The sequence below is a fragment of the Parus major genome, chromosome 2, assembly GCF_001522545.3.
Source record: "Parus major isolate Abel chromosome 2, Parus_major1.1, whole genome shotgun sequence".
Taxonomy (NCBI): Eukaryota; Metazoa; Chordata; class Aves; order Passeriformes; family Paridae; genus Parus; species Parus major.
The window spans coordinates 36,306,622-36,329,902 of NC_031769.1; the positions used below are offsets into that span (position 1 = coordinate 36,306,622).

Genomic DNA, 23,281 nt, shown 5'->3' on the forward strand with positions numbered 1-23,281 from the left:
TTATTGGTGTTAAAATCTCTTAAAATACCACATCTCACCAAGGGGATAAGAAAAATCAAAGGGAAATATTTGCAATAGTGTGACATGTGCAGCACCACTAAATCACTAAACCACTCTGCAGAAGTGGAAGCAAATAATTCTACAATTTTTCTCTTTTTCATCATTTTTTTCCTTCTTATGGACAGCTTTTAAAAGACTTCCCAGACGAGCTGCGTTCAGATATCACCATGCACTTGAACAAGGAGATTTTGCAGCTCTCCCTTTTCGAGTGTGCCAGTCGTGGTTGCCTCAGGTCTCTGTCTCTGCACATCAAAACCTCCTTCTGTGCTCCTGGGGAATACCTCCTCCGGCAGGGAGATGCCCTGCAAGCGATCTACTTTGTGTGCTCAGGTTCCATGGAAGTCCTGAAGGACAGCACTGTGCTGGCAATCCTTGGTACGTTCACAATCATAGACCCTAAGAGGAAGAATGATCCCCCAGTGTAGAACCTTCTCTACTAACTGGTGGCTTAGAGTGTCCTAATTGTCTGATGAGAAAGAATTTGTTTCATTTTAACCTGTAATACCTATTCTAGGTACACTCCCATTTTTTGTATTTTTTAGTTTAAACTTCCTTATATTTTAACCTAAGGAGCTTTCAATTGCCATATTGCTGGCTGTGCAATATCTCACTTCTGGTTTCCTTATATTTATTCTCCCTTCTTTTCATGTAAAGAGGTACTTTCAAGTTTTGACAAAAATTGCTGCTTTCTGCTATATTTGGTGATGGTATTGACAGCTCAAAGAACATGGGTCATCAGTTCCTAAATCTTTCATGATAATTAGTGGTTGGGCAGTGCTCCCACTAATGCTCCCAAATGAAAGAAAGCAATATGAGCCTACTTTGGTTCTTTGGCACTTGCCTACGAACCCCTGTTGCAGAAAATCCATGTGGTGAAAAAGAGGTATTTTTGGCTCTGCTCCCCCAGGCTACTTCATGGTAACTGATGCTGTCTGCAGTCATCTGAGTACTAGAACTGAGAAAGGCCAGAAATTCTGCTCTAATAAATTTTTAGTTGTTGTTTGCATGATTACTGTTTCTGACCTCATTGAGGTTTAACCATCTCTGCCTAAAAATTTCTGGGATTTGCCTCAACCTAAAGCCTACTAAAGAAATTGTCTTCAGCTAAAGGATGAATAGGCCTGTCTCAGCTAATGTTTATGAAGTTCTTTGGCAAAATAAAATATAAACTTTTACTCTAAAAGTAGAGAATTTATTTATTATGATTTTAATATCTCCTTAGACTTAAATGTTTTCTTCTTTCTAATAACTTTTAATATTCTTATAAAACTGAGTTAAAAAGAACATTTCCCTTTTTGCTTTCCTTCCTCTTTCATGGGATTACACTAGACTGTTGAGAATAGAAGCTTCTGGTCTTTTGTAATTGAATTTCCTTTATTTTACTAGAAAACATTTGATTGGTCTTTTTTCAGAATATAAATGTGATACAGGTCTTACTTTTTTCAGAACCCTTTAATTCTATTAGATTGACAGTCCACATCACTCCATCACTTGTTTGTTTCTAGGAAGTTTAAGAATCTCTTGATTTCATTGGATCACATAGATCAAAGATAAAAAAATATGACTTATAATAAAACATAACCTACAAGCCAGCAAATGTTCAAGAGGTACTTCCATTTGAACTATGATCTTATTAATGATTCTATCTTCAAGCAGTTCTTAAAATGTTAATTAAAACATCATTGTGTAATGGTGACAATCAAAACAGTAAGAAAGAGATTGATGGATTTCTGGGAGCAGTTAATGAAATCATAGTACAAAAAGCATAAACATAACACGATGAAATAATGCTTTGTTACAGTGAATGGGAGCTTCATCGTTTAAACCTAATTAACACCAGCAGAAGGTGAATGCATCAAACATGTAGGTCCCTATGAGAAATTGTGTTACTGATCTCATGTAAAAATCCAAGACAATTTTTTCTCTGACAATGCTGAGTTGCTTGCAGTTCCCAGAATATTTTATAATTCTGTCCTGATTCTAATTCTAGTGGATTAGTTTTTGTTTACCGAGCCATTCTCACTAACAAGCAGTGCAGCAACAACTCAGTGAAATGCTCTCATTAAATACAACTTTGCTTCCTCTAGAGACTATTACTTTATCTCTAATAATATATTTTATGGGAAAATATGTTTGAATATGAGTTATGTACTGTTTGACCACATATCTTTAACTTGTTAAAAATATTAGCCATAAGTTATTTTAAAAATATCCGTAATGAGAACATTTATAACTTTGCATGTCCCTAATTTATTGAAAAACAGATGTGTCTGTGAGAAACATGTATATATAAGCTTGTTATCCAATTAAAAAAAAAAACAAAAACTACTAAGAATAGCTGAAATGATTCTGTTATGTAACAAATGTTTACATTAAAGGTAGAATCATTTAATCACTTCATTAATTCTGCATGAAACTTCAGGTTACTATCTACAGCCTTTGCTGCATGATTTTCATTTAAAAAAATACATATATTTGCACTACCAGATCAATTGTAGTGTCTTTAAGTATGAAATTACTTCAAAATTATAACTACAATCAAAAATCTAATATTTTTTTCCAAAATGGTTATGCAGTATTGATACTAATACTGTTCATATATCTAAACATTTTCTAATTAAGATGTTTAAGGATCAGTTTTTGTATAAAAAATATTCTTTCTCTTGTCCACATTAAGAGCCAACAATAAGCTTACACTGCCAGCCCTTTGCTTAATATAATGGAAGAAATCTAAGGAATTGTTGATATTCACTGTAAAATTTGAAAGTGTATTCTTGCTTAGCTTTATGCTCTATTTTATTATGCACCAATAAATTAGTAAATAATAAGTAGCAATATATGTTGTGATGAGCAATGACAGATGTTATTGTTACCTATCAAATTTCTCTTTCCAAGATTGACCTAAGCTCGTACCAGTTCTCACTTATACTGAGATTTTTAAGAGACCCCAAGGTAGCATTAATGTATGTATATTCCTAGCAAGAGAAAAACCCTCTCTGCCCTGAGTTTATGAGAAGTACTTTTGAGAAAGTTGTTCAAGCTCCACGTAAATAAGAAAAAAATTATTTCAAGGAACTAAAAAGTTAAAAAAGTTACAGTGTAAAACTATCCCATTTAAGAAGGTTCAGGAACAGTTGACTGTTTAGTTTAAATTACCCTGAAAGCTGGAAATTTCCTGTGTAATATACAGTTGGAATCACATGCTGGGTGGATTTTCCAATGTGACAGTCTTAATTTATTATTTATTAATCACAGAATAATGTAAGATTGAAGGGACCTTCAGGCCTTCAGAAGTTACCCAACTTAAACCTGCTTATAAGAGGGAAAATTTATCTCAGATTCCTCAGGGCTATGTTCAGGCAAGTTTTGAACATCTCCAAGGATGCTCACAATTCCACAACCTCTTTGGGCAGGCTGTTCCACCGTTGCTTGACATTCATTTCCTGATTTATAAGAATTTTATCTGTTACACCCTGTGCCCAGTATATCAGTACACTCTGAAGAAAAGTTTGACTCTGTTTTCTCTACAATATTCTGCTGGGCTGTTGAAGACAGTAATAATATCCTTCCTTTGCCCTCTCTTTGTAAGATAGAGCAATGCCCCATTTCTTCAGCCTTTTCTCATAAATTGTATTCTTTAGTCCCTGATTCTTAGTAGCCTCTTTTGGACTCATTCTAATTTTTCAATATTCTTTCTTGTACTGAGAAGCCCAAAACTGAACACAGTGCTCCAGATGAAGCATGACAAACATAGAGGGAAAGAGTAATTTCCTGACTGGCTGGCTCCACTCTTGCTAATGCTGCACAGGTGGTCCTTGAACTTCTTTGCTGCAAGGACACATTGTTGGCTCATGCTCAGCTTGTCCACAGTGACCCCCAGGGCCTTTCCTGCAGAGCTGCTGTCCAGCTGGTCAGTTCCCAGTCCATACTGCTGTAGGGAGGGTTCTCATCCCAGGTACAGGACTTGGCATTCGGTTTTGTTGAACTTCATGGTACTCCTAACAGCTGTTTTGTCTTTCATTGAGGTCCCCCTTTCACTGAGGGCAGCTTTGTCCTTTAGTGTTGCCCGTGACTTGCTGAGAATACACTCCATCACACTGTCCAGGTCTTTAACAAAGACCATCAGCCTTTACTTTTGGACAAAACCTCTGGTTCAATGACTCCACTTTGGAATCTCTACCTCAGATCAGATGTTATGGAAGTTTTAAAAAAAGTTTTTATAAAATTTTTGTGCTCCTCAATACATGGTCAACAGAAGCTTTTCATAAGACTGTTGTTCTAAGGCAGTCTTGCCCATAAATGAAAAAAACAGTGTAAGAATTATTTCTTAAGTTCTTTTTTCTTCTGAACAGAAATGTTAAAATGCTACCTTAACACCTGCATGTTTTAAGACTTGCACATAAATGCCTGACAGCAGCTTTTTTAAAAAATTATTGCACCTGCTATGAGTTACTAGCTTAAATCTTCATTTTATACATATTTACTTTATTGCTCCCTTAAATCAGCCAGTTACCTGTTTGGAAATTAGTTTTTGTACATCCAATTAATTGTGTCTAAGTTTGCACCTGCAAAAAAAGGAAAAAAAAATTAGTGATCCTTCAGCATGTTATTAATTAAACAAGGCATTAGTAACAATGGGATTTCAGGTTCAGGAGTAGCAATTATATTAAACAGGTTTATGATTCAAGAAATAAGTAAAGAATTTATGGTTTGAAGATAATTATTTTTGTATTCCCTTTTAGGTAAAGGAGATTTAATTGGAGCAAATCTATCCATTAGGGATCAAGTTATTAAAACAAACGCAGATGTTAAAGCTCTAACATACTGTGACCTCCAATGCATTATACTCAAAGGTCTCTTTGAAGTGCTCGACCTTTACCCAGAGTATGCTCACAAGTTTGTTGAAGACATCCAGCATGATCTCACTTACAATCTAAGAGAAGGCCATGAAAGTGATGTAAGTATCTTTAAAGGTCTCTGCAGTTATAATCTTTCAATGGTTTCTCATACCTTGGTCATTCCTTATAATTTTGTCACAATAAAGAAATAATGGGCAAATTATGTTAAAGGGACCGCTGATTCCATTTGTTTGATAATTCAGATATTACCTACATGATTTTTTATCAGTTGGTAAGATCACAAACATTGAACAATCTCTCTGCTTCTCATTTTCCATAACAAGCATCATCCATGAGAGAAAGTTTTTTATTTTTTTAATATTTTTTGTTTATGTCTAAAAATAATTCATAGTTATATAAACTATGTGTCCAAATAAAGGTTTTTAGGCATACCTTTTCTAGAAGCTCATGGGCCAGCCTAATGAGCATTTATTTCATACATTTGTTATCATTTTTAGTTAAGAATGTCATCACACACACTGAAAATGGAAAATAGTTGTTTCTCATACACTGCAATTAAAATGTGTTTTTCCACTTAAATTAATACTTCATTTTGGAAAAAAAAAAAGAAACAAACAAAAACCCCAAACAAAAACAAAACAAGAAGAAATTCCAGATAAAGCACTCCTGAAAGTCTTCAGTACAGACTCACCAAAGTACTTTCACTGACATTATATAGAAAATATGTATATTCCCATTTTAATAGTGAAAATCTTTTATGACATCTCTCTTTTTCTGATTTTATCATGTGAGTGCTCAAAGACAGTTACAGCCAAACTTTCAAGTTGGTGTTTTAACAGTTCAGATGTTTGTCTTTGTTTTGTGTTTCTCCTAACACAGAGAGAAGTAACATTGGAAAAACATGAATTTTCACTAAGATACTCTCAAGACAGGGGACAAATATAATGCCAAAGAAGATTGAACCAAAGTAGTTTTCAGTGCAAAACCCCAATGAGTTTGATTATGGGCTGATTTTCTACATAGCTTCCTATTAGGTGTACTTTGGTGCCAGTATTTCCACAGCAACACCCTATTAAACCATTGCAGCAGAAATGAGTCCATGTATAAGTGCGTACTTCTGGAGAGGAAAATAACCAGGATATCTCATTTGTTTGTCTCTTGAAATGTCTCCAAACTCCCTGCTGCTGAAAACAGCAGCTGAGAGTACACAGCTGTTCTGAGAGCCTGGTGATTAGTTTGTATAACACATTTCCCTTGGTTTGAGTTGAAAAAGAGTACAACTCCATGTAAATACAGAGTTTGAAGATTATTGCATTCCCCACTACAGTTTTGTCATGGAACTTGGATCCCCACAATGTGTTGCTTCATGCTTTTCTGTGTGGTGACAAATCTGGGGATCACCCTCTCAGCTGCATTCAGTTTTATAAATTCAGGGATAACTCTTCCCAATTAATGTCAGCTGGGTGATGTACAGACTCTGCTGAGAGCAAGCCTACAGCAGCCTTGAAGGTGAGTGTTTCTCAGGCTCTTGGAGATGAATGGCATTTAAAGTAATGTGGGACACATCCAAGTAACTTTTCTGCTTTAAAAAGAAAATATTTGGAGCATTTTTGAATGTGTGCTGTATTTTCATGGTATAATCTATTACCTTAAAATTGAAGGAAAAAATATCCTGACATGAAATAGTGTCCAGTGTCACACACACAGATAAACAGAATACAAGACAGACTATGAGTGTCACTTTTGCCTACATCCTCTGCTGAACTATGCCCTCTACTACTCTTTCTCTTGCAGTAGAGCACCTCATTTATTTTCCAGTAATTTTTCTTATTAATAAAGATAAACAGCATAATAAGGCAGCCAAAAATTGTACCACCACAAAAACAGGGTTTGACAAATAAGGATAGATACTTGTCAGTAGCAAGTGTGCCTGGTCAACCACTCAATTTGCTTCAGCAGGAAAATACTTGCAAACAGAAATAATTGGAGTTATCTGATGGTTACTCTCAGAGATAAGAAGGAAGTTTTCAGATGTACAGTTTGTGGGTTTGTTAATATGACTTCTTGCTTCTTTTTGTTGTTGTTTGGTTTTGTTTTTTTTTAAATACAGCACTTGGGAATGGTGTCATGGGAGAGTTTGTCAGCTAGGCCTCTGTATCTGGATTCCCTCTCCCTAATATAGGGAGATTTTACTTTAGAGGTATCTGTGGCTTCTGCAGCTTTATGGAATTTTTGAACTTTTCCATAGTTAAACAGTAGATCTATTCATTAGAATAAGTCTGTTTCTCTCTCTCTTTTTCATGGATGTTTTAAATGACTGTAATTCTGTACCTGAATGTGAATTTAATACTTCTTAAAATAAATCACCAGCAGTATTTAGGGTCACATAAACTCAGGGTGAAAACATGACCTGAGAGGTTATATGAACTGTAGGGTGAAATAACATGAATTTCCCCACTGTGACTTGTGAGGTGTCTTTCAGTCTTGACCTAAAATACTATTGCATTTTCAGCCAAAGTCCACAAAATCTACTGTAGGTTGAAGATTCATTAAAACTTTAAGCCAGCATTAAAAAGCTGGGAATTAATAAGAATTTAGTCCTGGTGGTTCATTATCCCCTTTCTACCTTTGTTGTGCTGATTAAAGTTGAATAAGAGATTTGAACTGAATTAGAGGCATGTGGACAAAAAGGGATCAGAAGTCACCTGCAGTGTCCTCCTGAAGTGTCAAAATTGGATACTTTGCACTGGATTACATACACACACACACACAAAAGTAAATTTTAAATTTGTTTTCTTGGTTCATTTGCAAGTCTAAGAAGATATATAATGATGTGCTTCATCTGCACTAAACTCCAAGTAAGGTATAACTAAGGAAAAGGCTCAAGGACTTCCATAGCTGTGTCTCTTTTCAGTAAAACCAGGAGATGTAACCAGGCTTCCCAGCAGACAAGTTTCTAACTAGTAGAAACTGCAGGTGCCTGTTTATAGACTGATTGAAAGCATTGTTAAGCAATATTGTAGGAAAAGCCCAGATTTTAAGTAGAGGAGCAGACAATTATTTCAGACTCTAATGAGTAAAAGCTAGAGAAACAGACACAAAATCAGGGAGAGTTTGAAGGTTTCCTTGTGATAAGTCTTAAGCCAGGAATTGCTAAGTGATTTCTTATTAAAACCATTAATGTGTGTTCAGCCACACTGGCAGTGCTACTTTGCTATCTATGTATACATTTTCACCACAGCAAGATATAAACTTTATAAAAAGCTTTTTGTTGATTTTGCATATTCTTCTCCTTGCTTTCTTTGCTCCCTTTTGATCAATAAACCAATAACTGTGTTTGTAAGTGTATTCAAATATTTAATGACAGTTAGAAAATACTAATTTTTCTGGTAGCTGGAGTTGTGACATTAAAACAATTCAGCCATTTCAACCAATTTTTTTAGGTCTGTGACTATGTTGTCATAGTAAAGAAATAGTTTGCTGAGTAACAGATTTTGACATGTACCTCACCCTACCTGTATAATTTTTCACTATGAATTACAAATTGCATATGTATTAGGCAGTGAGAGTGCCCCATATCTGATTTAATGAAACTAAGCACTCAGAAGAAGGGTCTTAAAACATATGTGAATGCATCTATACATATACATTTATATGAAAGAAACTGAAAGAAATCCACCAGCCATGGAAAAATGTGTTATTTGATGGATTTAGAGAGTTGCAGCAGCTGTTCATAACTCTTAGTTATCTTATGAAGAACTCAGAATAAGTAAATGTTTGGACAATATCTTTGTAGGCTTTGTGAGAGGTTATTGTTTCTGATTATTTCTCTTGTCCACGCAGAAGAATTTACAGTGTAGACAACATTATTCAGATTTTTAATAACAATCAAACAAAGCAAAACAAACAAAAACAAAACAAACTACAGAAACCAGCCAAAAAGCAAACCAAAGGCTGGTTAAAGTCGCACTGAGAACAAGAAGCCTCCTTGACACCTCTACTGTCCCTTGAGCTATAATTAAGTCCCAAAGGAAGACAAGGCACATGCAGGCACAATCTTTGTCTCACTAAAGCTCTATCAGTGTGAGTCATTTTCAAAAAGAAGAGGTTATGTTCCCAAAGAGTCAAAACTTGTTCTTTGGACTTGTAACTAAAAAGAATCTACTTTTCCTTTTGTGGACTTAAAAGTAGTGTTCTGGTGCCCACGAAAGTTTTCCTTCCCCCTCTCCAAGAGGCTATTCTCTAAAATGAAATTACTCAGTTTGTGAAACACAAAGATTTATTCCATCAGTGCATCACAGTGTAAATGAAACATAATGACAAAGTTTCATGAAAATGTGGTAGATTCCCTCCCCATTTGGGAACATGGAGTTTTACTGCACCTTAGCCAGGCTACTTGCTAATAAAATAAATAAATAAATAGACAAATACATTTTAAAAGGTAATCTGACAACCAAGAAGCAATAAAACCAAAGGGTCTCCCCCATCTTCCCTCTGAAAAGCGTTGTCTGACAATTTGGGTATAAATTCTTGTCCTTTGAAGAAGCTGGTGTTTAGAATTTATTAAATATTAGTGACTCAGTTGTGAGAAATTTTTACTATAATAAAGCTCAAGTTGTGATTAGCAATACCTAAGAAATCACAAGGGATGCTCCTCGTTTTCAATTGGAAAATCTGACAACTGACCAAATCAATTGCTTGTAAAGGTGAAAGAAGCTCTAAGCTCTGGAGCATGCAATAGAGGGCACAGCTTGGGAAAGAAAATGTCTACAAATTCTAGTCTAAAATATAGAGAGTTTTCTGGTTTGTTCCAGCTAAGCCTTAAGTATTTTAAAAGCATATAAGTAATTCTTCTTCATGTAATTTTAACTGCTTATTTGAAAACTTTTATCCTTGTTTGTTCTGTTGGTCTTGCTCTTGCAGTCAGAATATGAACAGAAAAAAATATTTTGAATGCAAGCACAAAATTCAGATTAAATCCTGCCTTGCCACTGTTTGGTTTTCAGCTAGCAGATTACATATTTGACATGAATTCTTTCTTGTCTCTTTATTTATGCTTTTTCTAGATTGAGATTTCTACTGTAAGTCATCTGAATTTATGAATGTTGCTTTCCAATATAGCAGTAACACTTTCTATTACATATTTGATTATCTATTATGAATCAGCAAAGATAGTGTAAAATTTCTGATTTTTTAATGCATTTATTATCTGCATAATAAATAGTATTTCACTTTAAAAAAGAAAATAACTTTTGCTACTCCATTAATATTAAGGAAAAAACAGTAAGTGTGGGTTTGTTTTTTTTTTAAAGTTGCTTTTAATCTTGGCAAGTTTTCTAATATAAGGAAGCCTGCTAGAAATTTCAGTCACATAATTACTTATTAATTATTATTTAACTTCCAAAGGAAAAAAAAAAATCTTATTTCATGGTTATTACCTGTGTGTTTATAATAAAAGTCATGCATTGAAAAAAGTATGTTTCGTCACGCCACCCAGCAGCTGTGTAAAATGAAGTGGTTTACCTTAAAAAGTCAATCAGTCCTACTTTAACAGTAAAGCTGAATAACTTGGAGGAAAACTTGTAATTTTGAAATATGCTTACAGCATATTAAGCACCCATCTTTGTCAGTAGCTTGTCTGGCAGAGGATCATGAATCATTATTGCAGGTGTAACTCACTGGTGTTCACTGTCAGCAAGTATAAAGCAGAATTAGAGACCAAACAACGGCAGATTTTGTGTCTCTATACAAGAATTATTGCAACAGTAGAATAAATTACCTAAAAAATGGAAGTCTGGTACTTTACCCTTATGATTATTCATAAAAAAAACCAATAACTAAAATAATTTTAAAACTGTGAACCAACTGTTTATGGTTTTTTTTCTCTACTCCATGTGCATGTGGTTCCTTTTGTTCTAATTGTTCTGGTAGTAGACCTAAGTGACTGATGGCTAAGTGACTGATGTCACTGCTTCTGCCCTAAAAACACCATATATTAATTTTTCATTTATACCTCTTGATATAAAGCAGTGTTATAAACTTCTCAACCTCTCAGTGATTATAGTGTAGGAATGAAGGTTCTTCTCATACTGTCAAAAACTAAGCTAATTTTAAAACTGGTAACATGTAATTAACTTAGATTCTTGATATGTTCATTGGAGTAGGTCTCTTACCTGCCTCTGTGCATGGACTACTCTCCAATTAGGGTTGCTGTCAAATATAACTCAGGGCTCTCACACTTTACAAGCTACTCAGATTTTTCATTTATGCTTCTAGAACAATCTGAAATATGTTTTTTTATTCTTCCCTCTCTCTCTCTCTCTCTCTTCCTCCTCACAAAATACTTTACTCTATTGCTGACACTGGTGAAATGTCATTTACACAGCTCAACATCTGTATTCCTATGGAACAAGTCATGCACTTGCAAACACAAACAAAATCAGAGCAGTTAATTCACCTGTTTTACACTTCATATTTGATATTAAATGGATGAGATGTATTTTGGGAATGAGCTCTTTCCAACAGATCTCTGCAAGTTATGTCACACGTCTCCAACCCGTATTTGTGACAGTAAGCATGTTTTGGTGGATCTTTGGTTATTAAATTGGATACTAGCTTCAAACAAGGAAATCTGCTGTGACAGCCTCCTGCCTGTGCAGGGTTACAGTCAGTGCCTCCTCCAGACCCTCAGCCTGACAATTAACTGCTTCACTTGCTGTGGGAGCAAGGCTAACCTGGAGCTATAGTGTAGGCCAGGTCTGACTCTTTTTTTGTAGTCTAGTATCTCATAAAGCTTGTTTAGCAGCAGTTACTGCTGAGCCTGATGCGTGCTGCCCCTGAGCCATCTCCTCCCCCCAGTTCCCCTCAAGATAATCACCTCACTATCATGTTTCTAATATATTCTTCAATATGGTAAACTGCTGAGGAATAATGCAGCAAGAAAACATGTAATTCAAATAAGATAGACTGCTTGGCCTTTTTATTTTCTTTCCTAGTATCTTTACCCAAAGAATCTTTTTTCACTAATAATCTGTTTCATTTCAGTAGCCTTCAGGTATTCTAATATTTTTGAAAATAATATCACAGACACCTACACTGTCTGGTTTTGTCTCTAGAAATTTAGTCTTCTTTTGTGGTTTTATGATTTGTGGTCATTTTCCAGTTAGAAGATTCATCGCAACACAACTTGTTTGAGAAATTATGTAATTTTTTCCATTTTTTTTTTATTTGTTTTTGTACTTATTTATAAATCTTTCTCATTTTTCACCTAAAGCAAGTGGACAATTCACTGTAAGGGTGAATCACAAAAGATATGGAAAAGGACAAAGAGGAGGAGAGGAAATGGACCTATTTATATTACATTAGTCTGGGACTATGTTAGGTATATGTGACCCATCCCCAAATTCTGACTCTTTTACTTTTGTGAATGGATTAAGAAACAGGAGTTATGAGCTTTACATTATTTATTAAAAGATTTTCACAAGTAGACCTTATCACTTTCTTGACAAATATTAAAAGAAAATCATTGTAACTAGAATTAACATGTTTAAACAAGCGACAAAATTTTACTTCTAATTTTAGCTTTTGAGTCTCTTTGAACACTCTCCATTCCCATTCATTTCACTTCCTGGGATTATTACATTCTGCATCAGATTATAAAGCTTAACCCGAGGGTAACATGTTGAAAAAAAATCCAGGCTAGCAAAGCAGCTTATTGATGTTTTTAGACTGTTGTACGAGGAGGGCATAAAACACTGTGTCAAACAGAATTTTAGACAGGAAAAACTCCTGGCTTTCAGAGTATTGCCTTGGAATCTAACCATATTTCTATTTTAATTAGACAGGCATGCTGGAGGATAACTTTTTTCCAATATGTCTCAATGTGCCTTAGGGAACATGGTAATATAACTTTTACAATATTAATGTTATCTTTGTCTCTGCACTGTAAAAAATGGAAAATAGAATTAATCCTAATATAGCTAAATTTTAAAATTATGTCAATTTGAAGAGTGGATTGATTTTTAATTTTTTTTTTTTTTCATTATTCCTTTTATTTTGTACTGATATAGCACTGATCCATTTGGGACCCTAAATTTAGAAACACTTTTACAATAACTTGTCCTTTTATTATTCTGGGTAATGTAGGACTAATTAATGAAGGAAATGATAGTACCACAATGTCTTCTATAAAACCTTATTTCTGAGGGCATAAACTACCTTGATATATAATGTTCATGTCAGAATGGGTTATGTGGTGAAGTTCCTACATGACTTGCAGAGTCATTATAACCTCAGGATACTTGATGGAATGTGAGAAACTAAATGTAGTGGAGTCTCTGAGAAAACTGTCTATAAGCTGTGCAAGCTGTGCATCAAACTGGCATTTTACATTGAGACAAGTGTGTGTTCTCAATTTTATTGAGCTGGTAATGTTTTTTAGTGCAACTTTTTCTTTACTCATATAGCAATAGAATAGCAGAGCTTGGAAAGGACCTCTGAAGACCCACCACTCTGCTCAAAGATATGAAAGGATGTAGAAACAAAAATTATTTATGTACAAATGCAAAGTTTTTAGTGATATGAAAAATAATATATCTGCATATAGTTTTTTTAATCATCTGTACTTTCACCCAGTAAAACCAGAGCTATAAAACCTGCCTACATAAGTGCAAATACAGTTATGCTGAAAATAGATTTGATACCCAAGATATATATTACATTATATTATTATAATCATGTTATTATTTACCAGAGCAGTGAAAATTTTTTTATGATGTGGTAAATAAGAGCATGATTGTAATAATAAATATATACCTGCATTTTATGCATATATACTGTATATACAGTCCAATACTGCCTAGATAGTAAGTGTTCAGAGACAGATTCCATTGCTAATCACACCATGTTCAGTGTTTGTTCCATCATTGTCTAAAATCAATACTGGATTTCTACGATCGTGTTTGGTTCTATGTCATGCTGCTTCATAGAAATCAAACAATTTTCTTAAAAATTCTCCACAGATATATTTCTGTCTTCAGGGAGGCACCTACTAGGACTCACCCCACTTATTTGTCGTGTGAGTGCTAACAAAACACCTGGCCAACATTGGGAATATGTAGAACTAGGCAATTGGCAGTAATAAAATTAACTGGAGAATATTCTTCAAAATCCACATGATTGTCCCCCTCCTTTCTTTGCAAGAGACTCTCTGAAGTTAGATATACATATTTACATAAATATTAGTATGGAGTTCCATTTAAAGATAAAGCCAACAATACAAACACAACTCCTTCACAGTATCTACAGCTCCAAACTGAGGAGTTTAAGTGAATATCAATCCAGGGCAAATCATGCAAATATTTATTAGAGGTGCTTGAAGTTAAGCATTTAAGTTTTATTGCTTTGAAAGGTGTTAGCCTTTATTGTAGTTAATATTATGTAAGTCTTTACCTGACTGTAATCAAACTGTAAGAGTATTAAAAAGCTTTCTCAACTGTATCTTTTTTCTGCAGTAATCTGAAAGCTTTTCCAAAAATACAACCTGCCAGACAGTACAGTCAGTGCCAGGTCTATTGTCTGTTTTAATAATTCCTTCTTTTGTCTTCTTTTCATCTTATTGATAGACTGTTCTTTAAAATTTTTTTTTTATTTTTTTTTTAATTCTTACTGATTCAGATTTATTATGAAAGATGCATTTTCAGAGCAGTTGAGACTTGAATTTCTTCTCTTGTTTTGGGGTGGGATAGAGGGATGCAAGCATATAGAAGTAAAAATTACTAATTATACCATCCCTGTTTCCCATTTATTTCTTCCTAATGTGACACAAGTGACAGAGTTGTTAGTTTTTTGTTTCTGTAGCATCTTTTTACCAAGAAATGCAGTAAATCCTGTATTACTCACGAAAAAAAGTATAATTTTTTTAAAAAATTAATAAATGCAGTGAGGTTAACATTCAGGTTTTTAATAAACAGTAAACTTTTAACACAAAATATTATTATTAATATAATATTATATATACTATGTATTATATATTAATATATAAATATAATATTATTATATAGAATATTTATATACTTTATATGTTACATATATTTAATATTTATATTTATAATAGATATTATGATTTAATATAATAGTATAATACAATGTTATATAAAAATGTAATAAATAATATATTTAATATTTTTATTTATTATTTATTTGAATATCTTATATCTCTTATATAGATTTAATATATATAAATATATAAAGCTCATGTGAGAATTTTGCATCGAATAAAATATTCATTTGAAAAAAAAAAACAAAACAACCACCTATCTAAAGCTAACCACAAGCAGCCAGTTACAGAACATTTTTACCAACTTCACAAGTTAATTACAAAGAAACAAAACATTCAGGACAACAACTTAACCGGAGACTGCAGAGCTCATGGCTCAATTCACAATTACCACCTCCCTAGGACAAAATTCTGGTGACAGATCTGGTGTTCAACTTTTGCTGCTAACTCAATGTACTCTATATTGTAAGAAGGATCAGAGAATGATGAAAACATCTGCTTCCACAAAATACTCTATCTGTCCAGTAAGCAAGGACGAGACATAAGAATAACCCTGAGAAAATATAGGAACAAGCCAAAGAACAATAGAAAGTCTTTAAGAAGAAAAACAAAACAAGAAAAAACACAAAGGGGATGGGATGGCAAATTGCTCAGTATAAAGCAATTATATCTAACAAGCTCTTTGTGAGTGATTGAGTCTTTTGTGATTTAGAGGACTTGTGATATTTCATTAAAAATTTCCTGATTAGAGAAAACTGAGGCCTGAGCACATGTGAGGCATTAAGTTTTGCAGCGGTACAATAATCTCTTGTTATGTACTCGTATCTTTCCCATTACCATACAGTAAATTTGCAAAGAATAGGACATCTGGCATGCATTCTTAGGGTTTTTTTTTCCCCCACACTGTCAGTGCTGCTAAACAGGCTTTTCCCATTTCCAAATGCTAAGAACGTTAATACTCCAGTTTGATTTCAAATCCTTTCCTGAAAATGTATTTTATCCTTTTGACTCCTCAATATAAATAATTACTTATGTATTTTAGTACCAAAGATTACAAGAAAATAAGTGAAATTATGTTTCTATTTTTAGTCCTACTTTTTGTGAAGGCAAAGAACCAGAAACCAGAAAGAATCAGACCAGCAAACACTGGTAACATTCTATTGAGCCCCAGCATGCTAACCGACTGGACACATAATGAATTAGCCTCCAATAAGGCTCCAATTTACCTGTGTCTCTATATTTTTCTTTTTAGGGTTTTATCATTGGAATGCATCTTGAATTATTGTACAGCTAATTATCTGGGTTGGCCACAGCTCCTGGTAGGGACTTTATAAATGACTACCACCTCTTGACACTGAAAATATTTTCAGATCACTGGCTTTCAACAGCAAACCACTAGTGTTTTCAGATGGAGAAATATTCTTTTTGTGCTTCTAATAAACAATGTTAAGGATTACCGAACTTTTAAAATCTGTGCATTTAGATAATAAAAAATTGGGAGATTATAGATTTGTGATGCCATAAATGGAAGAATTTTATAAGTCTGCTTTTGGTACATGGTCTATTATTGTTTTGTCTTGTAAAATTAAATTTAATAGCTGGTTTTACAAGACATAGAGAGACACCAGGGCTGAAATAAAAAATATAATTAGACTCTGACAGTATTTCACATAATTCATGCTAACGTAAATCATTCTGGTTTTTTTCCTCAATACATAGTAAGTTAAATATCTGTGTTTTTTATTTCAGTGGTGCTTATCCTTTAAGAGCTGTACTTCTGTTAAAAGGCAGGCATATGAGGTACTTGGCACACTCTTTGCATACAGAAAAAATAGAGCACTTTATAGAAGACTGCACTAGTGTGTTGCTGTAAATAAAAGTCCTAGCATCCTAGAAACTAGGGCAACAACTCCTAATTATTTACTCTGATACTACATTTTTACAAAGATAAAGAAAGCTATGTGCTTAAGGAGGACTTTTAATTTACTGCACTTTGACTGGCTCTGTCCAAGCTCTTGCTCATGTTTTCTCTTGGAGACTGGAGGGAGAGACAGAGAGGAGGTGCTGGAAAAAGTTTAGTAGGGAAATCCTTGAGAATTCTCTCTGGGCACAGATTAGTTTCTTTTGCCAACTTTCAACCCTTAAGCCATAAAGCCCAGGCCCCTGCTGTGTGTGCAGGACAGGGTATTCAAAGCTACAAGCAGTAAGTGTGGCTGCAATGTATTTATACAGAAGCAATTATGGAGCTCTTTACTGTGGATTTTGTGCTTTTGAAAATATAGTTTATTTTAAAATATCAGTATTTTCAGACTGAAATTGTCCCTAGTGGGTTAAAGGAGCAAGTTTGAAGAAACAGGAGAAGTCTGAAAAGCAGCTTTTCACATCATGTACTCCATGTTTGTACTTACCCTTCTTTTCTGTTACACAGCCTCCTGAGAACACTCCCTCCCCTCCTTGCAAAAAGCAACCTGCCTTCCAAAATTCCTTTACCCTTCTCCTGGGAAGGTCCCAAGGCAGCAAAGTGCTGCCAGTAACCCCATTAGCTGTGCAGGCAGTTTCCCCTGCAGTGACCAAGCCAGGGTACCACAGAGCAGAGAGGGATCGATAGGTGGCTGGGGCTCCTGTGCTGAGGAGCAGTGGGAGGTCCAGAAACAAGGGCACAGTGCTAGCAACTGGTCATGCAGCTTAAAACCCTTATAATGATTTCTCTGTCTATGTTTCCAAGATGTACAGGCAGGATTGACATGTATTCAGGAGGGAGAACAACCAACATCAAAACAAAAAGTGAGGGAAATCTTCACCCACGTTACGAATTACAAATGACAACTTGCTTCTAAAGCCTTCAGCAGGAAAATGGGTATTTTCTGAGGTGTTTTTGTGAGGCTGCTAATGTTTGGGATTTGCTTGGAATTTTAATTAAGGCTGCTATTTAACATTCTTATTGTACCTGTGCCTAGAGACCAAGCGAACTGATGCCCCAAAATTCTGGGCACAATTTTAAACTAATATTTTAAAAATAAATGCAAAGTAGTACTCCCTAATTCTGACTTTAATAATTTAACACATTTCTAGTTTCCTCTCATCCTGAATCTTGAAGATACTGATTCTTTAGTTGCCATAGATTACAATGCAACTTGTGAGATTTCAGTATCTGACATCTCATTCTCTGCTAATATAATCTAGTGCTCTATCTAACTCAGTAAGAACATGGCAGTTATTTTGCTTACCTATCCTAATTATTGCAGTTGCTCTGTTTGGTAGTTATTAGGGAGTTATTGCTACATTTAATGATACACCTGCTACTGGCTTGGCTGTTGTGCAGTAGGATTTTTGCTTACGAAAACTTAAATATTCTATATTATACCACTACTAGTACCCTCACTACAAAACAGTTTTTTAGGTTAACCTGAAAGACCTGGAACAAGGTCTTTCTTTTTCTGGAAAAAGAAAAAAAATTAAATAACCTACACACAATTATTATTTTCAAATCTGTGTGAAAATTTAAATATTTAGGAGTTTTGAAGACTTTTGTCAAACAAGTTCAAATGACTTTCAGAAATGCCCAACTTCTACCTATGTTTGGAGAAAAATAAATTGACTGATGCATTAAGCACTTTTGGCCTTGATATGTGGGTTTAGAAAAGCTGAAAATTTCTCAGAATTTTTCCTGGCAGACTAAAATCTTCCTATATATTCATAGGCTACATTCATACATATAGGCTGTAAGAGACATACCCATTGTCAAGATGTGGACATTCAAATAAACAGCAGAATTTTCACAACAGATATTACTCAGCAGTTCCAGTGGATTGTCTTAGAAATGGTTAGACTTGAAAGAACATTTTCTTCTTCCTTCTTTTGTTTTACTTTCTGTGTAATTCAAGAAAAGAAAATATTATGGCCTTGAATAGGTTAGACACCTCTCCTTCAGGACTACCTTGCTCCTACTTGCTTCAGTCCCACCCCTGCTTTTGAAAATTCCTCAGAGGTGCTGGAGGTACTCAGTTCATCCTCATGTGCAGACTGGGCTGTCACAGGGGCTAAAGCTAAGCAGGGCCAAAGTAGAGCACTTGCTGCTGCATTTCCATCCAACCAGCACTGAAACCTACCAGGCATGCTTTGGAGTCTTGATCTACTCTTTTATTAAAGTAAAATATTATTTTTTTCATTAACTCACTTAAGATGAAACAACTCTTTTTTCTTTTCTTTTTCTCTCACACTATCTGTTTGCAAGGATTATCCTTAAGTTCAGTGTTATGTCACCATTTAATTTAATATAACCATTTTTTCATGAGTGTCTTTCTTGTACTGACATAAATGTTTTGGTTTTGAGGTTTGTATCCTGTTGGAAGCCAAACTGGGAAGATGTACATATTTCCTACTTTTTTGGTTTGTTTTTTTTTTCAGGTAATATCAAAATTATCCAACAAGCCTACACTATCCCAGGTATGTTGATCACATTTTAACTATGCAAAGCTTCACTTTAAACATTCACATAATTATAACCAGTAAAAAGCTTGAAACGCCTTCCTTTCCTTCTTGAAAAGAGACCAATTTTTTTCAGAATGAGAATTCAAATAACATCATGCTAATAGTTCTGCCACTGCCCATTTTATGACTAACAGCTTATGATCTTTTTTCCCAGATGCTAAATTTGAGTATTCTCCTATACCAGCTACATTTAAATACATGGTTACCCAAGCCAAAATTTTGAATATGGGTAGCACTCATTTTCTATAGATTATAGGCAGTATCAGTGCCAGGTCCTGTACAATTTGATCATCATGACAGCCTTTGAATGACTACTACAGTTGACAACAAGGTTTTTCTATTTTGTAAAGACATGCCTTCTGTCACAACTTAGAATTCTTACCTCTTCTCAAATACCTCAGATAAAAAGTCCCCAGTTCACTAAATCTGTCAACATATACCAAGAGAAAAGCATACATTCAATGAAATTGTGCTGTAACACACAACAAAATTAAACCTGTGCTGCAAAACATTTAGACAGATGCTAATAGGGGCTTAGAATATTTGGATAAATTCTCCAAATCTGTATTTCCACCCAGACAATCTGACTTGGCCTGAATGTGGGAAATCTGACTATGCAGGGTCATCTGAGGTTTCCTATCTGAAGCTAATAGTGCCTTAATCAAGCTTGATTAAGAGGAGTAGCCTGTAAAAAAAATAGTAAATTAAATACAACAAAAACCAACTCCCTTTGAAACCATGAAGTTCATATGGTTTGTTAATTTGGCCTGAAACTGCCTTAGGTCATTCACCTACTACCAATACAGTAAGTTGTTGCACAGGAGTAAATGGAACTATTTCTGAGTTAAGGTCTGATACTGTCTATGTTGGCATGTGTCAGCACTCGTGATCAGCATGGTTTGATACCACAAAAAAATAACATTGATCTCCTACACTGTACTTTAATTTGTACGCAAATTACAGGACCCAAGTCTATGTTGCCTCTAAATTTTTATGGTTCCAACATCCAAACATATAAACAGCATTTTTTTCAAAATTATGTAGCTCCTCTTTCTGTTGACTCGGTTCTGAAGCCAAAACTGTCACACTATTGGTGCATTAATGGGACTTGGAGTGAGCTGAAAATTCTGCCTACCATCCTGGCAATGACTTCAGTTACAAAAATTAAGAAGGACACAGAGACCATTGGGTTTCCACTGGCTGGTTTAAATGCCATTTATACATTATAGAAGGTTCCATGTGAAAAAGTGGTATTATTTGAATTTCCAGCCTCAGATCTTTTCTGTACACCACCAAGATTCTGTTAGCATAACATTCAAGAAGTAATGCCTCAGCTAAACAAAATTAATCTTCTCAAGCGTGCATATGGCAAATGGCTTGTAAAAGCTAGTCATGTACTCTTGATTGGTAACAAAACATATTGCAGTGAGTTTGCTCACCCTGTCACAAGCAACCTTTTTTAATTTGTTTGTATTTTTCTTGTATCTGCACATATAGCCATAACTGAGGCTATGGATAAGTTCCAAAAGATCTCTCTCTAATGAGAAATGAAAGTTGTGTTAGGTCTGGGCTTGTTCCAGAATGAGCACCAGAGAAAATGTGTTTCTGCAGCATCAGGCTCTGAATTTCACAGCAGTATGTATTATTTGTTATTTTAGACAGAACTCAAGGGAAATGGAAATATAAAGAAGAGACTCCCTTCAATTGTGGAAGATGAGGATGAGGAAGAGGAGGGAGAAGAAGAAAGCAGCACCCTAGCAACAATTGATACACGAAGCACAAATAGCACTCAGCAGAAGAAGACTGCAAGCAGTAAAAGCCACCTAGGGAGAAACTTGAAGCAGTTGGCCTCAGGAACTGTGCCCTTTCATTCCCCTATCCGTGCTTGCAGTTCAAACCCCTCAAGAGCCAAACATGAAACAGAGCTCCATTACTACTCCAGAAGGAAGGAGAAAAACCTTAAATTGTACCTGTCAGCACTGACCACCAGTGGCCCACCAGATCTGAGCCCAAGGTAATAGTTATGAATGGTCATTTTCTTCTCCATCATGTAGCTCTTATTAAAAATATCATTATTTTGACACTATAAATGTTATTTGTAATAGTTTATACTTCTGTTCATCCCCATTATTGCAGGAACTGTTGCACACTATGCAGAATTTTATGACTTTAGAACTTTATTGCAAACTAAAGTATTTTCACCCATAAAAAGGGCAGTAAAAAAAATGAGCAACTGCAAAAATAGCTATTTAAATAGTCTGGCCTTATAACATCATTTTGTCTATAATATTCATTCCCACAATAGCACTATAAAACATTCCAAGTCCATCAGAGATACAAAAATTTAGAAAGCAAGTAGATGAAATTAGAGCATAGCCATGAAAATGCAAAAAATTACTGGAGTAGAGAAATATAATGGAAAACAATTGCCTAGCAATTTTGAAAAATATTTAGAGGGTTTTTTGCATTAGAGACAGGAAATCTGATAATGGAAGTTATACAGACACTAGATACAATGTTTAGAAAATCTGTTTTTCTGCGTCTTTTGACATAAAGAATGATCCTATAACAGTTTATTGAGGTATTACCAGTGTACAGTATAAAATAGTACAATTTTTTATTTGTACACTACTTACAGGTGATTTTCGTAACTTTTTTAATTGCTGCAGTGCAATCATAGTTTTAGGACCAATTCTTTAGAGAAATCACAAACATGCATACAAGGAGAGACAATAGTTCATCCTCCAGTTGAAGTTTTGTCCTCCATAAATTGAAGTGGTTTACATGTTCAAGCACTTCCTTCATTCATTAGAGGCAGAGTGGAAGTTTCAGGAACCTGCCATTGCAAATGTGAAATATCCACAGCTTGAGCTTTGTTTAACTGTCAAAGCACCGGTACCTAGAGATGCAATCATAAAAAGGACATGCAAGATTTTATCTTTCCCCCTCATCATCTTGTAAGTACAGACACATTTCAAATAGTAGGAGGATACAAAACAATTTTAGAAATCATAGAAATCATAGAATCATGAATTTTAGAAATCATAGAAATCACAAAATCATTTAGGTTGGAAAATATCTCCAAGATCTCTCCAACCTTTGACAAAACACCATTATGCCAGATAAACCATAGCACTATTTTCTCATTTGTTTGCTACATCTCATATGAATTTGGTTCAGTCAGCTGTGAGTAAAGGCCATTATCATTCACATAATAACTGGCATTTCAGGGAAAAACTTCTTTTTATAATTTCTGCTGAAATGTAGTCTTGCTCATTATTGCTGTGAACTTACACAGCCAGACTGCATAAGGCACCCAATGACATTGGCACCCAAGGCAGCAAAAGGAAATATGAAAAAGTATGTTTACATATATTATTTCCTTTTTCCATTAGTAATTTTATAACTGAAGACTAATCTCATTAATAGGCTGGAAAATTGGCCCAAGGTGTATGTTTTTCACCCTTTTTTTTTTAAAACAAAACATTTTCATGTCCCAGATTGAGTTTATATTTTTAGAATATTTAAACTGACAAGTTAATACAACTTTAAAAAATAGCCTTAAGTGTTTCCTTGTAAGCATAAAGGAGAAAATAAGACCTTAATTAAAATCCTCATTTACATTTGGTGCTGGCAAGAGAAAGACAAGTCTCTGGTTGAAATATCCAGTCAGTGCTGCTCTGAGTGTATAACCACAGTTTCTTAAGAAACTTCTGCTGTGGATGTTTCCTAGAGGAATCTAACCAGAATTCTTCACAGGTACTTCAGGTTCTTTGTGCCCCACAGTGAAAGCAGCCAAGCCCAGAGTCTGGGT

At 34.7% G+C, this 23,281-nt stretch overlaps 1 protein-coding gene across 1 annotated transcript in view; it reads left to right on the plus strand.

The window, feature by feature from the left end:
• Positions 1-23,281, plus strand: part of KCNH8 (potassium voltage-gated channel subfamily H member 8) — a 118,547-nt gene that overhangs the window by 79,965 nt on the left and 15,301 nt on the right. Inside the window, exons 9-12 of the mRNA XM_033511900.1 lie at positions 186-435; positions 4,803-5,017; positions 19,384-19,422; positions 21,126-21,481. Coding sequence (XP_033367791.1) covers positions 186-435; positions 4,803-5,017; positions 19,384-19,422; positions 21,126-21,481 — 860 coding nt within the window. The remainder of the gene's footprint in view (positions 1-185; positions 436-4,802; positions 5,018-19,383; positions 19,423-21,125; positions 21,482-23,281) is intronic.